Below are 16565 nucleotides of genomic sequence, written 5' to 3' on the forward strand. Positions count from 1 at the left end.
TATACTGGTCAGCAGCAATGCAGTTTAATATGCTGATCACCACCAAAACCAGCAAATGTTGGGTTTTTGATGCTGGTATACTGGTCAGCAGCAATGAAAGCTGATATGCTAATAACCATCAAAACCAGCATATGTGGGGTTTTTGATGCTGGTATACTGGTCAGCATTAATGTAATTTAATATGCTGATCACCACCAAAACCAGCATATGTTGGGTTTTTGATGCTGGTATACTGGTCAGCATTAATTCAATTTAATATGCTGATCTCCACCAAAACCAGCATATGTTGGGTTTTTGATGCTGGTATACTGGTCAGCATTAATGTAATTTAATATGCTGATCACCACCAAAACCAGCATATGTTGGGTTTTTGATGCTGGTATACTGGTCAGCATTAATGTAATTTAATATGCTGATCACCACCAAAACCAGCATATGTTGGGTTTTTGATGCTGGTATACTGGTCAGCATTAATGTAATTTAATATGCTGATCACCACCAAAACCAGCATATGTGGGGTTTTTGATGCTGGTATACTGGTCAGCAGCAATGAAAGCTGATATGCTAATAACCATCAAAACCAGCATAGGTGGGGTTTTGGATGCCGGTCTACTGATGCGCAGCAATGGAAGTTGATATGTTAATCACCCCCAGAACCAGCGTATCGTTGCTGTCGGAAGAAAACCTTGTATCTCCATTTTTGTCATTTTTCATTTTCTGGCATAATTTGAAAATGCCTATTGCCCTTTTCATTGTATTTACATTTCATGAAAAATGGCCCAAAGGAAATGGTCTAAAATGACTTGGAGAAAAAAACTGGTTCCATTGACTTACATTAAAAGTAAAGTGGGTTTTTTCTCTCTCCTGTAAATTTACCATTTTACCATTTCTTCTGACAACAGTGATATTTTGGGTTTTGGATGCTAATTTACTGGTCATCAGTAATGGAAGTTGATATGCTAATCACCACCAAAACCAGCATATGCTGGACTTTAGATGCTGGTATGCTGGTCAGCGGCAGTGGAAGCTAATATGCTCATCACCATCAGAACCAGCATATGTTGGGCTTTGGATGCTGGTATGCTGGTCAGCAGCAGTGGAAGCAAATATGCTCATCACCATCAGAACCAGCATATGTTGGACTTTGGATGCTGGTATGCTGGTCAGCAGCAGTGGAAGCTAATATGCTCATCACCATCAGAACCAGCATATGTTGGGCTTTGGATGCTGGTATGCTGGTCAGCAGCAGTGGAAGCAAATATGCTCATCACCATCAGAACCAGCATATGTTGGACTTTGGATGCTGGTATGCTGGTCAGCAGCAGTGGAAGCTAATATGCTCATCACCATCAAAACCAGCATATGTTGCTTAAACCAGCATAGACTAGCATAAAATGCCTGCTGGTTTGTACTGTTTTCTTCCAGCAAGGCATGTATTAGAGATGCACAGTGTGCCCGAATACAGAAGTCATTGTTTGGATTTCAACATAGTTCAGGGAAATGCCAATTTAATGTTTTAACAAAACTGAAAAATGCAAGTGTTTTATACTTTGCTTCTACACCAACAATGCGTGGTTAATGAGAATGTCACTGAGATGTCAGAGATTGCGCAGATTCATCACTAACTACTCTAGCTGATGTTAGCTAGGTCTGGAAATAGTAAAATCTGGCGAAGGTTAAAAATGTTGGATGCAACATTGTAACAGTGAACACATTCCGAATATCAAGTTGGAAATCAGGGAGGAGAAAGACCTTGCGTTGAGACTTCATCAGATTCCGACACTGTACCATTAGCTCATTAACATTAGCTCATTAGCTCCTCTGAAGAGGCTACTTCTGTTACTCATCCAACATAAATATCTAGGCTATTTCCTTGGCGGTGGTTAAATAATAAAATATGTTTCCAAATTTAACATGCACAGCTATCATGTTCAGACCACAGCTCTATGTTTATGTATGTATTTATTTATTTATTTATGTAGGCTTTTTCCTTCTGTGTGAATATCCATTCATTAACTCTCATGGCTAACTGAATTTCAAGTCAGAATGCACATCCCTTCAGTGTGTACCATCTTTTTGTTTTCCTCCATTTCATACTGGCTATTAAAACCAGAGAAAAACAAAGCTAAGTCAACAGGACCAATAAAGAGCTCCTGACTTTGCGCACCCATTTCTTACAAAATTAGGAAGAATTAAAGATTGTATAAAAACGAATGTGTATGTGTTAAGAAATGTAATGTAGGCCTTTCATGATTGTAAAATTGTGGCTGGTGAGTAATAGTCATAAATAATAGCAATTGACTCAATTTAATAATTGAATGGTCTTTTTTGTTCATTTCATGCGACTAAAGCAGCTAAATCGGCAGATTAACCATCTTGCTCCCTAGCCAGCTTTACATTTACAGTCACACTGACACAAAATGTCAGTGCTCTTCTTGAGGTTGTGAAAATATGAGCGAAAAACACTTCTGCAAATATACATGCAAAACTTTGCATTAACTGTATAGCTAATAAACACACAAAAACAAACATTTCCACAAATGTATTATAGTACCCAGCTAAAGGTTTTTCTTTTTCTCTGGTTTTGTTTCAACTGGACTGATGAAAACACATCCCTGTCATGTTCTGTGTGTTGTGATGCTGCATGGAAAATAACTAAAAATAATTGTGGTCAGCTGAAATAATTGGGATTATCTCAAATAATTATGGTCAGGTGATTTTCATCTGTGATCTGTACCAGGGTAGACAAATAATGGAAACATTTTGGATGTGCCCAAGTGTCACATAGTAAGTTGTAGTTTGGTTCTAACGTTGATTATCACAGATGTGAAAAATTTTGATACAATATTTTGTGCACTGTTTTATATGTTTTTGCATACACTGTGTGGCTGTGACATAGAAGGTTTTCTTTTCTGTCTTTCTTTCTCCAGAGAGTTGCCAGATGATCCAAAGGCCGAGTGGAGCACAGCACTGACCTCATCACTGATCTTTAAACAAATCAGAACTTGTTCCATTAACCTGGTGAGAATCTTCTAGAACTCCCAGTCCTAGAACCCAATCTATAGACCTTATGAGAATTGATCTAAAATGCCTATCTAATTGATCTAAAGAATGCTGCAACACATTTTATCAACATGTTAAAAATCTTCTTGGACTTTCTAGAATCTTGGTTCTTTATTAATTACTATGAATGTCTTTACACACCAAGCATGATTTACTTGTGTGATTTACTCATACATCAGTAAATCAATTTGAACACATTTAGAACTGCTGATATCTTGTACATCAAACGTGATTTTCAAAAACTTTCACAGGCGACTTGAACTCTGTTTGCTGTTGTCTCTGATGTTGGCATGGCGACAACCAGGTTGACAGGTTGCCTGTGTCTCAGCAGCTAGGACTTTTTAATAAAAGTTAAAAGAACTGTTTTGTCACCTGTAGTGTTAGCTTCTCCAAAATCAGCTCAAAGTCAGTTATGGACTTTTGATCTGTTTGAAAGCTTCCACAGTGACATGTACATAGTGTAATACCCAAAAATTCCCACAGACACACTTCAAAATCATGTCGAAAGCTTCCCAGAAGAGTGGAAGCTGTTATAGCTGCAAAGCGGGACCATCATATTAATGCCAATGGATTTAGAATGGGATGTCATAAAAGTTCCTGTAGGTGTAATGTATGGGTGTCTCAATACTTTTGTCTGTATATGTACACCATATAGACAGTAGAAAGAATGTGTTTGTGGGCGGAGCTTGGATAGGTCAGTTGAGTCAACGGTAGAACGCATCTCATCTACTAAGAGAGTTAGATAACTTTCATAGATAAAATAAAATTTAATAAATAAGAATTATGTTCCATAATGCTGCTTATAACTTCTTAAAACATAAGTGTCCATTATCATGTCCATGATTCAGTATTTCAGTCTCAGAAATAGGTCATCTATTTACACACTTGTTAAAAGGGACAGACTCACATTTTCAAAGCAACAGCTCCACCTCCCTTCGGCCTGCTGTTGGCTTGGACTGGGTACATGTTTCAAATGGACTGATGAGGTTGTTTCACTTAAAGCTGGTCTGGTTCATCCACAGAGTACAACATGTCATCCACCCTCTGTATTTATCCCTAATTACACAAGCATTAATATCCCACAGTGCTCCTGGCCCCAGTTACTGCAGACAAAGCCTGGCTCCCTGGGGCCAGTGCTGGCCAGCTAAACCCAGAGATTTTTATCAGACCCACTGAAGAGTTCCAGGAAATTTCCCAAATGGAATTTCAAATCGAGATCTGAAAAAACCACCCCCCCCACCACCTCCCTTTACACCTCCTCCATCCTTTTTCTCTGACTCTCTCCTACTTTCTCTTTCTCTCACTGACTCTCTCTTTCTCTCTCTCTCTCTCTCTCTCTCTCTCTATCTCTCTGTCTCACTCTCTACATAACTCCCTATTTCTCAATCTTTCTCCCTCCTTTCTGTCTTTTTCTTTCCAGATGTTTCATCTTTTCTTTTCATCTGTTTTCTTTCTCCTTCTCTCTATCTCTCTCTCTCTCTATCCCTCACTCTATCCATCTCTCTTCTTTCTTTCTTTTTCCATTTTTCTCCTCTCTCTTCCTCTCGCTCCCTCCTTCTCTTTCTCTTGCCCTCTCTTACCATTTCTTTTCTTCCTCTCTCTCTTTCTCTTTCTTTCTCTTTATCCATCTCTCTCCTTCCTTCTCTTTTTCTTTTTCTCTCCCCCTCTCTCACCATTCCCTCCCCCATGCTCACTCTCTCTGTCTCTCTCTCTCTCTCTCTCTCTCTCTCTCTCTCTCTCTCTCTCTCTCTCCCTCTTTCCCCCCACAGGCCATTAAGTCTTCGATAAATCTCAAGCACTGAAGACTTGCATAAACAAACAACAGCAAACAAACAGGCAGGGAAAGAGCGAGTGCTGTTGCAAAACAGCTCCGGTTTGATGTTTTCCTCAGCATGTATAAACACGCGAGCTTGCCATTGCCAAGCGCTGTCCCTCCCATCCTCCTGGGCCGCGGTCCCTCTCCAAAGAAGCTTTTAATGACTATGATTGCATAAACCGTAGCCGTAACCGTAGCGAATCCCCCCAAAACTATTCAACGCGGGCGAGGCAGGCCATTATTTTCTCCTGCCTATTTGATTTCAGCGAAGACGCAGTTTGGTGGGAAAGGTTGATATTAAAGTATAACTTTACATGCAGATTTCAAATCACTAGGATTACCCTAACCTCAGTCTGCGGGCCTCGTGACCCGGGGTGATGACCACTTTTTTACCCCCTCCCCCCAATTTAGTCAACATTTGAGGCTAGCCACCACAGAGTTTCAAAATGCTCATCATCATTGGACAGCTCAACACACTTGGAGGAGAACACTAACTGCAAATTCTGTTACATCAGCTAATAGATGCCCACGTTGACTAGCATCACACTTCTGCCCCCCCCCCCCAGCACACCAATGACTGTATATGTGAAGCAAATGACTGAGATAATGTCATAATAGCGCTGATTTAGCTTATGTCTGTGTTTGCATGATAGCTAGACAAAGCATAACTCGCCCTGCTGAACCAGTTGTAGGACTACAACAAACCACTGTACACAAAGTTTTTAATAGCATTCAAAAAATGTGGCTGTATTGGCATTCCTTAGGAAAAGGAAAGATTCATACACACAAACGATTAAATGTAAATAAAAACCAGTGAGGAACCTCAGGGTCTTCTAAGCTTCAGAGAAATTATTTTTTGTCTGTAATCTTTAGTTAACTTTAATTTGATAGCATCATCATGCTTGTTTGTATTTAAGTACTGCACATACTACTATTCTTTTCATTTTTAAGTTTTGATTAAAAACTAAAGTGTTAAAGTCTTCAAAAAAGCAAACAAAAAGTGCCTGGTCAAGATTTTCTGTGTGCTATATAGATAGATACATCCAAGCGAGTGCTCCCATTGATTAGTCTTTCAGGAGCTGGACAGAAGGCCTAACATGTCTGATTAACTAACATAATTAGGAAGTAACAGTGGACAGTGAACCAATCATGTTTTGATTTGCGGTGGTTGGGAATAACATCGTGAGAGTCCTGATGAACAACGACTGTAAATACAAGTGGTATCAGTTCGTTGTTAGAAGTAGAAAGCAGCTACAGCAGTTCTATGTCAGGGCTCTTTACTGAAAGAGTCACTGTAAAACTCCTCCGTATGATGAATATATTGTTGCTGTGCTATGAATCTCATGTATCTCCATTTTTTGCGATTTTTACTTTTCTGCAGCATTTGAGCTCAGCAATTGTCCTTTACATTGTGTGAAAAATTCATGATGATTGGACCAAAAGAAATGCTCCAAAATTGCTTAAAATAAAAACTTTTGCCCTTAACTTACATTGAAAGTAAAGAACATTTTGCTCTCTCCTATAAAGTTAAGATTATGAAGATATTTGTTTTTTGTTGGACAGCGACAATGTATATTAATGTCTGTACAAGATTCAAATAAAACAAGCTACAGATGTCAGTGTTTAATCTAGAATGTCAAGAAAATGTTTGTGCACACCATCATTAGCTTAGCACTAGCATACTATTAAAAATACCAGCTGAAATTAGCATCATCATAAAGGTATGCTTTTTGTTTCCTCATTTTGAGATATTTATACTATTTATCCCAATCATTTGTAAAGAAGCAGAGGTAAAGTAAACTTTGACAGTTAAGGGAATTACAAATATACATGTAAACCCCATAGTCCTATGTTACATTAAAGGAATAAATCACATTTACACAGTTTTAACCACTTAGCCCAGTTGTACTTGATCAGCCAAGACCTGTTTAGTGTCCACATTTTGCTTCTTTTGTTTAGAACTTGAGTTATGAGGCTAACAAACACCTAAAGTTAATAGTCACCCATATTTTTTTCTTAAATATATCCTAAAGACTTCTCCCAACCTGTTCAAACCACATCCACGTTTTTGTTAAGGTTGAGCAGACTTGTCGGTGTGGTTTAGGACAGAAAGTATAGCTTGCTGTGAATTATAAAACTAACAAACGATTAACCATGTAATCATCTATTAATTTTTAGTTTTCAGACCAAAGATATTTTTTTTAAAGTAGAAGTTAGTGTCTTGTTTATGTGTCGTGACCTGTGTGACATGTATGCACTCTATGTTGAGTTGGACTGCTTGATTTAGGCAGATTAAACCAGAACCAAACCTGCACAACACTGGGTTGTCTAAACTGATTACAGCGTTCAGCTACACAGTGAAGTTCTGTTGATTTTTATTAACCACAGTAAGTCACACTGTGCCCTAAACTACACAGAGAAGTCTGCTCAAGCTTAAAGATGACCTTGATGCATTTTACACACGTTGAGTAATGTTTTGGTTATGTACATAGAGTAGAGATTTGGGTGACTATTTACTTCTAGTGTTTAGCCGTGTTGGCCTCATAGCTCCAGTGCTAAACTAAGAACATGCCTTGGCTGATCAACTATATCTGGGATAAGTGGAAAATTATGTTGTTTTTTTTTTTTTTTGCCAAACCATTCCCCAATGGAACTGAATAGTTAGTAGGATACATTCGAACCAACATTATATGTGTAACAGATACAGATTGTGTACAATAATAGCGAAGCACTAGTGGTAGTTCTTTGGCCCATGTAAAAAAAAAAAAAAAAAAGTCTGGCCATGGTCCATGTGAGCATGTGAGAATGTGTGCATTTGTCGTTCTCATATCCTCCCGTTACTCAGCTCCACTGCTCACGCTGAGTGTGTGTGTTTGGATTTCAGACATTCAAAGCCCACCTCATGTCCCTCCAGTCTGCAGAGCCCACTTCACTCGCCCTGTTTGCTTTGGCAGCCCTGGACATTTCCACCAAATTATGGTATTCTGTCTGCTTTTCTCTCCCTGTGCAGCAGGCCAGAGAACACACTCCGTCCTGAAAGCACAGTAGGAAGGCCTAGTAGTATCTTACAGTCTGGTATAGACGGGGTTTCCCCGGCGTAAAGGAAGAAGAACAAAGTTACAGCAAATTCTGCTTCCCTGACAAACCCACACCTGCCAAAAAATACCTAATTCCAATGTTTCTTGTTTTCCAGCCCCCCCACACCAAACCCACACATTGTTAAGCACGAGAACATAAAATGGAGACACAAAAAGCCTTAAATATCAGTTCTCACATGCCAAGTGTAGTTCAGTTTATTCTCAGTTGTCTGCTTCCATGTATTGTTGAGAAAATACATTTTACTCAAAAACCACATCTTTACACCAGAGGTGATAAAAGTGCAAAGAAATTACACTTAAGTCATTACACTTAAGAACAGCAGCAACTTATGTATAAATATGTTCTGATCTCAGCAATGTGCTTGGGATCATTATCTTGCTGTAGAATGAATTTCTTGTTGTCACTGCTAAGTAACATCAGGTTTGAAAATGTTTGGAACCTGTTTTATCCTCATATTTAATGTTTAGAACTTCTTTACAGGTGCTGACGTTTGATGAGGGAGGTGTTAGTGGACACGCCAATCACATCGCCATTTACAAAGCTCTCAGGTACCCACTCACTTAGTCCAGCTTTCCAGTGCTTGTCTGTATCTTTTAAAATATATGAAAGTATATTACATCTCTAAAGACAGTACTCAGCATGGTGGCACGCAGAAAGCTTATATTTTGCATGTAGATGCATTTTATTGAAACCAAATGCAATTCTGCATTCTCTGATACTGAAGTTAATTTTTGAAACATAAGCTGTATTACTCAAAGTGACCATAGACATTGCGTCTGGTTTAGAAGTCTGCACATGCATGAAATTGAAGCCCAAGCCCGACCTATACCTGTGACTTTGACACGAGACCTGACCCAAGCAGGGCCATTCAGTACTGCTAAATTTGAAACCTGAGCCCACTTGCACAGCTGCAGAGCAGCTGCATCTACAGTCAGAGTGTTTACTGAAAAGACAATGTGCTGGTCCTCTTGCTGTCATAGCTCAAACTGCTATCACAAGCTTTACTTTATATGTGAACAGTGAGCTTTTTATCTGATGTAATAACTTGTGAGTCATTGGGAATTTTGAACAGTTCCCCTTTAGTGAGATTTATTTTGTCCTTGGAGAACAGTTAGCAAGAGCGTTAGCAAGCGAGCGAGAGAGACAAAGAAAATTTATGTGAATTTTAGCCTGAGCCCAACATTGTATGTGAAAAATAGTCCTCAACATGCCCCAAAACATATATTTCCTCATCGGGCTTGGGTTGAGCAGCAGACCTCTAATGTGTATGTGAGAAATGGATGAGCCTTATTACATAACTTAACATTATGTCATGCTGCCTAACATGTTTTGCTGCCTAACTATGCATAGTCTAGGAGCAGCACTGCGTTGCCAGTAGAGCAGCTCTGTTAAGTGCCTTTCGGTTTAGGTGCCTTGCCCAAAAACAGGGGTGCTCAGTCCTGGCCCTGGAGACCTACCATTCTGCTCCAACCAAAATCTAGCACACCTGATCCAGGTAATTAAGTTGTTCATGGACATCTGAATATTACTGCCAGTTGTGTTGGATCTGAATTTTCTAGGACCAGGATTGGGCACCTTTGCCTAAAGACAATAACCAGGTACACCCAGTCAGTTCAGGGATTTGAACCTGCAACCTTCCAGTTGCTGGATCACGTCTTCTGCTAGGCTACTGGCCATTATGCCTCAGCAAAGCCTGTCCATCTGAAACATCATCAGCACGTCTTTGTCTCAAATATAACAAGTTTTAGTCAGGGCTGCGACCACTTATTGAACTACGGATATTTAGCCACAAAACGAGCCTGTGGGGTAGAACTTGACATTTTTTCTTTCCTTTTTTATATAAGCATTCTGGTTTGAATCTCCTGGTTTTACTGCATTTGCACATACATTTGCAGTGAGCCTCAGTCTTGGATCAGACAGCTGCAGTTGTTTTTCCAGCAAACTGCATAATTCGTCACAAGCACACAAAATTCTTTAAAGTGCGTAGCCTTTTAAGCAAAAGTTCAGTCGACAGGTTTCTCCTTACCGCAAATGTAGCCCACCAGCCAGTTTACTTATTTAGTTTTGCACTGGAGCTACAAGGCTAATGTAGCTAACAAATAATGGAAACTTATATATGTTCAATTAGCATGAACTGCATCATAAACATGCCACAAACTGCATCAAGTAATCTCAAACATGCTTGATAATATGGTTTCTGACATTATGCAGCTCTCTCTGTGAAAATGGGCAAAAGTATGTAGCATAAGCTAAAAACAGTAGCATGTTAAGGTTTTCACGTTTTGAACAAAGAAGTGTTTTTAGTCATATAGTGAATCATTTTAGTCTGATTTACTCCGACCAAAATGGCTAATAGTTCTAGTCAGTGAAAATAATACTATTTTAGTCAACAAATCTGTGAACATTTGCGTAACGATACCCAGTGCAGGCCACTAACATTAGCCAGCTATTTTTAGAATTAGCTAGCTAGAGTCTGCCTAACTATACATTACAAATCCCTAGTTAGCTGAGAGTTATGCTAATCCAGCAGCTACAACTACATCTATCAGGCACTTGACTGTGGGAAAATCATTATTTTAGCCAGTCAGCTAACAGGCTAACAGGTTCCTCCAATAATATTCTGAAACGGGCTTCATGTTTGATGTTTTGCTGAATGAATCATTGTAAAAGTGCAACATACAAAGTTAAGTAAGTTAGCAGAATAGCTGTTACAAGTTTTAAGTGTCCGTGTTTCAGCTAGCATTAAACCCACTGTGGGAATCTACTCATACACCACTGCTGGCTAGGTGCTAACGTAGCAGAGAACTGCATTAGGGTGCTAACGTTATCACTGTGAAGAGCCACCACCTTATGCTTCTGATCTGTTCTTATCTATTTTTAAAGCTCATTTAACACTGTACTCAGATTTAATGGAACACCATTTCGTGACTGTATCTGGTTTGGTATTGGATAACTAACTCACTGTTTTCCAGCTAAAAGATATGATGTGAAATAGAATGTCACTAGGCAAGTAGCTTTAGCTGACATTAAAACAAACGATTAGCACTCGATTATGCATTTTAAAGACTTTAGAGCGACACCGTTCTCTGTGCAAATAAGATACATGTCATCTACTAATTAGTGAGGATAAGCTTCTATTACTTGTCAGATGCATTTTGCTTGTAGCTCCGGTACTAACATGATTTGGCTGACTGAATGTCTTTCAGTTAAGGGGAAAATTGTGTAATTTAGATTTTTCTACAAAGTATTGCTTTAAGCAAATTGTTACACCCTCACAGGCACTTTGCCCCCCTAAAATAAACATATCCTCACACCCTGTATTGCCCTCTGTACAAGGTTGTGAGATCAGATCACCAGTAAAGTCCATTAAGATAAGGCAGCAGTGGCCAAAAGCACAGGTCACTTCTGCGGAATTACAAACACAGATAAAAAATCGGCTAAGGTTCCCCGTGACACTCCCCGAACAAATCGCACACTGAATAAATCCGTGTTTAGTTATTGAGCAATGCTCGATGAGGCTGCCAAGCACTCTGTCTCATCCAAGCCCTGTCCTCATTACAGCCATGTGGAGAAGTGATAATATAGAGCCATCTGCGTGTTCTCAACTTTATTACTCTCCCCCCTTCACACAAACACACACACACACACACACACACACACAAACACACACACACACAAACACACACCACAACTTTAAAATCAGGAGGAGAGTGAACCCATTTTGGCAGGCACAGTTAGAAGATTGAGAAATAGGCCTTTGTACTGGAATACACAGTGAAGTCCAAAAGTAACAATAACTTACACAATGTGAATTTAAATATTATAAACTAGACACTGAAGGTGTTTTAGATGTTTTATTCCATATTTCAAGTTTATTTAGGGGGACAGCAAGAAAATCCTATTTTCTTTACAGTGAATTTCTTTACAGAAGGTTTTTTGTTATGGATTGCTTTACAGTGGTGGTGATAGGAACCAGCGGTCACTATGTATACATACTGGTCATTTTTATGGACCATGGGATGTACTCGTGTCTATGTTATATGTAAAGCTGATGATGGTAAAATAGTGGTAGATCTGAAAAAATATGTTTTCTGCATGTACGAATAAATGTTTTAGGCCAAAATCTTATCTCAAAACTATGGTAAAACAATGTATCTGGCTTCAGGCGACATTTTCAGAATCATTTGGTGTGATAACTTTCTGCAGTGTAGCTTTCAGAAGTGTTAACCTTTTCAGTTGTCTGGTTCCTGTCCCCACCACTGTAAACAATTCTGACCCAAGTTTTTTAAGAACAGAGCATTTCACATCAGTTCATCATTATTTTTATTTACAGCTTCCTGGCTTCTTTTTATTGTTTGGAAATTTGCATATATACAAATAAGAATAATTTCTATACATACATCTATGACCTATTGGTTTAATTATTGATATTTATGTACAAGCTTTTGAATGGCAGCGTGTACGCGTGGTGGTGTAACCTGGTGTGTATGTGACTGTTGTGAATATGTGAATGACCCTTTTCCCCCCTTTCCATCGATCATTTTTCATTTGAACTATGTATCCCTTGAGCCCGTAGTGTTCCAGCAGCAGAGGCGCTGCCGCTGCTCCGACCTCTCTCCTAGTTGGACTGTTGCCAGGAATAAAGTCGCTGTTAGATGAGGGGAGAGAGAAAGCGAGAGAGTGAGAGAGCGAGAGGGTGAGAGAGTGAGATGGAAGGCTAAAGATGTTTTTTCCTTCAGATGAATGAAAGGAGGGCTGCCACGTCTGTAGCAGTTAATGAGATGTGATTAAAGTTAATAGCAGTCGTTTTTTGCTGTGGTTCGCCAAGAAACGTCTGTACAGACGATGTCTACGACGCCCTTGCCATGCCGCGTTAAACGCATGCGATTACGGAAGACGACATCTGGTGGGTCAGATTTGACCTCAGTGCTGGTCAGCCTGGAGAGCACAGCGGATGGAGAGAGGGGTTTGGCAGTTTTGAGCAGAGCTCTTTGGCCTGCACAGGTGGCGGCGCTGAGAGGGCCAGGCCAGGGCACCAGTGAGATTTCCAGGAACTGGGAATGGATTTAGAACTCCCTCTAATCTGAGAAAAGCCCAGACCTTGATTTATGTATGTGTGTCAGGAAGGGAGACAGAGCTCATGCCTCTGAAAGGATTCCTATTTTTGGCTCCAGATCTAAACATATGCCAAAAATGTCCTATCCTTTTGAAATTGTCACCTGTTTTGCATTGTAAACAACAGATGTGCAAATCTAAAATGGTCCTTCAAGGGTTCTTCAGTAAAGGCAGTGCTTCTGTTTAGAACCAGACGTTCTGTATAGAGCCATTTCTTTTAAACATATGCCTAAAATGTCCTAACCTTTTGAAATTGTCACCTGTTTTGCATTGTAAACAGCAGATCTGCACACTTAAAGATGGTCCTTTAGTAAAGACAGTGGTTCCGTTTAGAGCCATTAGTTCTATATAGAGCCATTATTTCTGAACATAAGCCTAAAATGTCCGAAGCCTTTAAATTTGTCACCTATTTTGCATTGTGAACTACAGATGTGCACACTTAAAGATTGTTCTTCAAGGGTTCTTTAATAAAGGCAGTGGTTCTGTTTACAACCATGTGTTCTGTATAGAGCCATTTCATCTAAAGTTATGCCTAAAATGTCCTAATGGTTAAAAATGTCACCTGTTTTGCATTGTGCACACTTAAAAATGGTCCTTCGAGGGTTCTTTAGTAAAAGGCGGTGGTTTTGTTCAGAACCAGGAATTCTGCATAGAGCCAGTTTGTCTAAACACATGCCTGAAATGTCCTAACCTTTTCAATTTGTCACCTATTTTGCATTGTAAACAACAGATGTACACATTTAAAATGGTCCTTCAAGGGTTCTTTAGTAAAGGCACCATGCAAAGAACCATGAAATGGTTCTAAATAAAAAACACTGCCTTTAAGAGCCACCCCTTTAAGTTTGATAGAATGAATGCAAAACTATCTGATGGGCACCAGGAGTCGCAATGTCTACAACACAAATATAGCCATTTTATTTACTACCCAAGATGACCAGAGAACCTAAACATGAATTCTGAGTTTTTATATGTAATGTTATGATAAAATCAGGGTACATCTGGAAAAAATAAGCCTCTTTTGCCTCACAACATCCTTCATGTACTTTTCTGCCAAAATTAGATTTTTAATAATACATTTTTAGCCAAAATCTTATCTCAAAACTATCGTGAAACAATGTATCAGGCATTATAGTACGCAATAATGTTGTGTGAGGTAGCTTTTAGAAAGAGTAACCTTTTCAGACATCTGGCATTCACCACCACTGTGAATTATTTTCATTCTGCAAGTTTCTCTAAAATGGGGCAATTCACAACATTCACCATCATTTCACTCTGAACAGGTTTATTTACATTTTAACAATTTAATTACGTAGCCATTACACTTTAAAGGTTCAATGTCTTGCTTTATATGAAGAACCTCTAATACAAATGTGTCAGACTCCAGTCCTTGCGGGCAAAAACACTGCAGTCTTCAGCACACTGCCACATTAAACACACCTAATTTAGCTAATTGGCAAGGCTTTCATGAACTGAATTCAGAGCGACAAAGGAGGGTAAACGCTAATCTCTGCAACACTTTGGCCCAGATGATACCCAGTTTGACATGTCTGCTCTAAAAGGTGCTATCAATATCATAAAATGGACATTTTTAGGCCTAAGAAACAAAAGAGGGTTCTAGTAATAGTCATTCTTAAAATGAATAACTATTCAACTATATAATCTTATAGAGAATCATTATAGATGAGAACAGTTTAATTACTAAATTTGACTTTTTTATAGAGGAGTGAACTCTAGAGTTCTATATAGAACTTTTTTAGTTGTTTAAAGTGTATTAATATGATCTTTTATGAAGTACACTGTAAAAAATGTCAATTCTGCTATAGCATGTTCATCACAAGTGGTCTTGTTTCATTGCTAAAAGCTTTTATAGCAAGTGTTTTCAATCTTTCAGCTAACCCTGGCTTTTTTCATTCGTCCCCAGGCATCTGGCCTCTGTCGGCAGAATACCAGAAGGTAGGTTTTCCATCCGAGTTTGCACTGATTACATATTTCTGTCAAAGTTTGACTGAGCTGTGCATAGATGTGCACAGAGAGCCAAACTTTTCTAACATTTTCTTGGTAAATGGCGCCACCTGTCGTTTGCATTCATTCTGACCACTTTGTCCTGAAGTGAGAGAAAAGCAATACGGTAATTATGTCGGTAATTATGCAGAACACTAAGGGGGCAGCACTGAGTCATTCTAAGTTCTGCTTAAGAAAGGCTTCTTAAACCTCTCAGAGGCCGTGGTTCATAATTATGGTTGTGGAGACCCCACTGCTCTACACATTTTAGCGGTTTCTAAACACCTAATCTAACTCATCAGCTCATTAAGAAGTCCATACTGTGTCAGGGAAGGTGTGTTAAAGCAGGGAAATCTCTTAAATCTGCAGGACAGTGGATGTAAGAGGACCAGTGTTGGGAAACATTGCTCTGATGGATCTCAGAAAAGTAAAAATGCATCAGTGCAACTTGATGGAATGTATATGCTCTTTTTGTCCGAAATAAAATCCATCCATCCATCCATCCAAGCCGCTTCTCCATCAGGGTCGCGCGGGGGGGCCTGGAGCCTATCCGAGCAGTCTTCGGGCAGAAGGCAAGATACACCCTGGACAGGTCGCCAGTCCATCACAGAGCAGACAGACAGTCACTCACACCTAGGGGCAATTTAGCTTGTCCAATCAACCTGACTGCATGTCTTTGGACTGGGGGAGGAACCAAAATAAAATACTTGTTTTTTTTTAATGTAAAAAGAAGAAAAATAATAAATTTGGTATATTATTCTGTATAAACAGTGCAAACTATGCTAATGTTATCCTATTTAGGTGACTGATGGATGTTTCAGTCAAATTTCAAGTGAAAATGAAAACACAACAGACCCTCAATTAACCCCCCCCCCCATCTTGTCCGTTTCATCTGAAGTAGTCCACTTTGTTTCAAGGCAGCAGACATAAATGTATGGCTGGTATTTTGGGGTTATTGCTGTGTATTTGCTCTTTCTCATACCAACTGAGAAGCTGCCTAACTTGTTCAGCTGCACCAGACAACTCCACAGTCCACAACAAGCCATGAACCAACTAGTACTGATAAGGTGAATGACTGTAATATTTTCCAAATTCTAGGTCAGAGGCATGAGCGTATGGTATGGGATGCACGCAAGTAATTCGACAAAGCTGAGGTTGGCTTCTTATTGGAATTCCCCGTTCCACCTTAAAAGTTGCAGCAGTTACATTGAAGTCCATAGAAGGTGGTATGGAAAATCAAGACAAAAAGCTGACAAATAAGAAGCCAACTTTAGCTTTGATTTCACATGGCAAAAAAAGGCATTTGTCTAAGCCCACTTTTGGGAATTTTTATTTAAATCTGGAAATTACAAAGTTTTGAAGTAAAATGAAAAAGAAATATTCAAAATTCAGCACTGTTTAATTTCATCTAGTTTAATTTAAGCAGATTTGTGGAACTGATCATGTTTAAAAAAAGTAAGATTGTTTTTAA

General features: G+C 39.2%; 1 protein-coding gene across 1 annotated transcript in view; it reads left to right on the top strand.

The window, feature by feature from the left end:
• pigl (phosphatidylinositol glycan anchor biosynthesis, class L) overlaps nt 1–16565 on the top strand; it is a 50477-nt gene that overhangs the window by 24961 nt on the left and 8951 nt on the right. The window contains exons 3-5 of the mRNA XM_017714857.2: nt 2931–3021; nt 8459–8526; nt 15015–15046. Of these exons, the coding sequence (XP_017570346.1) occupies nt 2931–3021; nt 8459–8526; nt 15015–15046 (191 nt within the window). The remainder of the gene's footprint in view (nt 1–2930; nt 3022–8458; nt 8527–15014; nt 15047–16565) is intronic.

This window comes from Pygocentrus nattereri, chromosome 23 (assembly GCF_015220715.1).
Source record: "Pygocentrus nattereri isolate fPygNat1 chromosome 23, fPygNat1.pri, whole genome shotgun sequence".
NCBI lineage: Eukaryota > Metazoa > Chordata > Actinopteri > Characiformes > Serrasalmidae > Pygocentrus > Pygocentrus nattereri.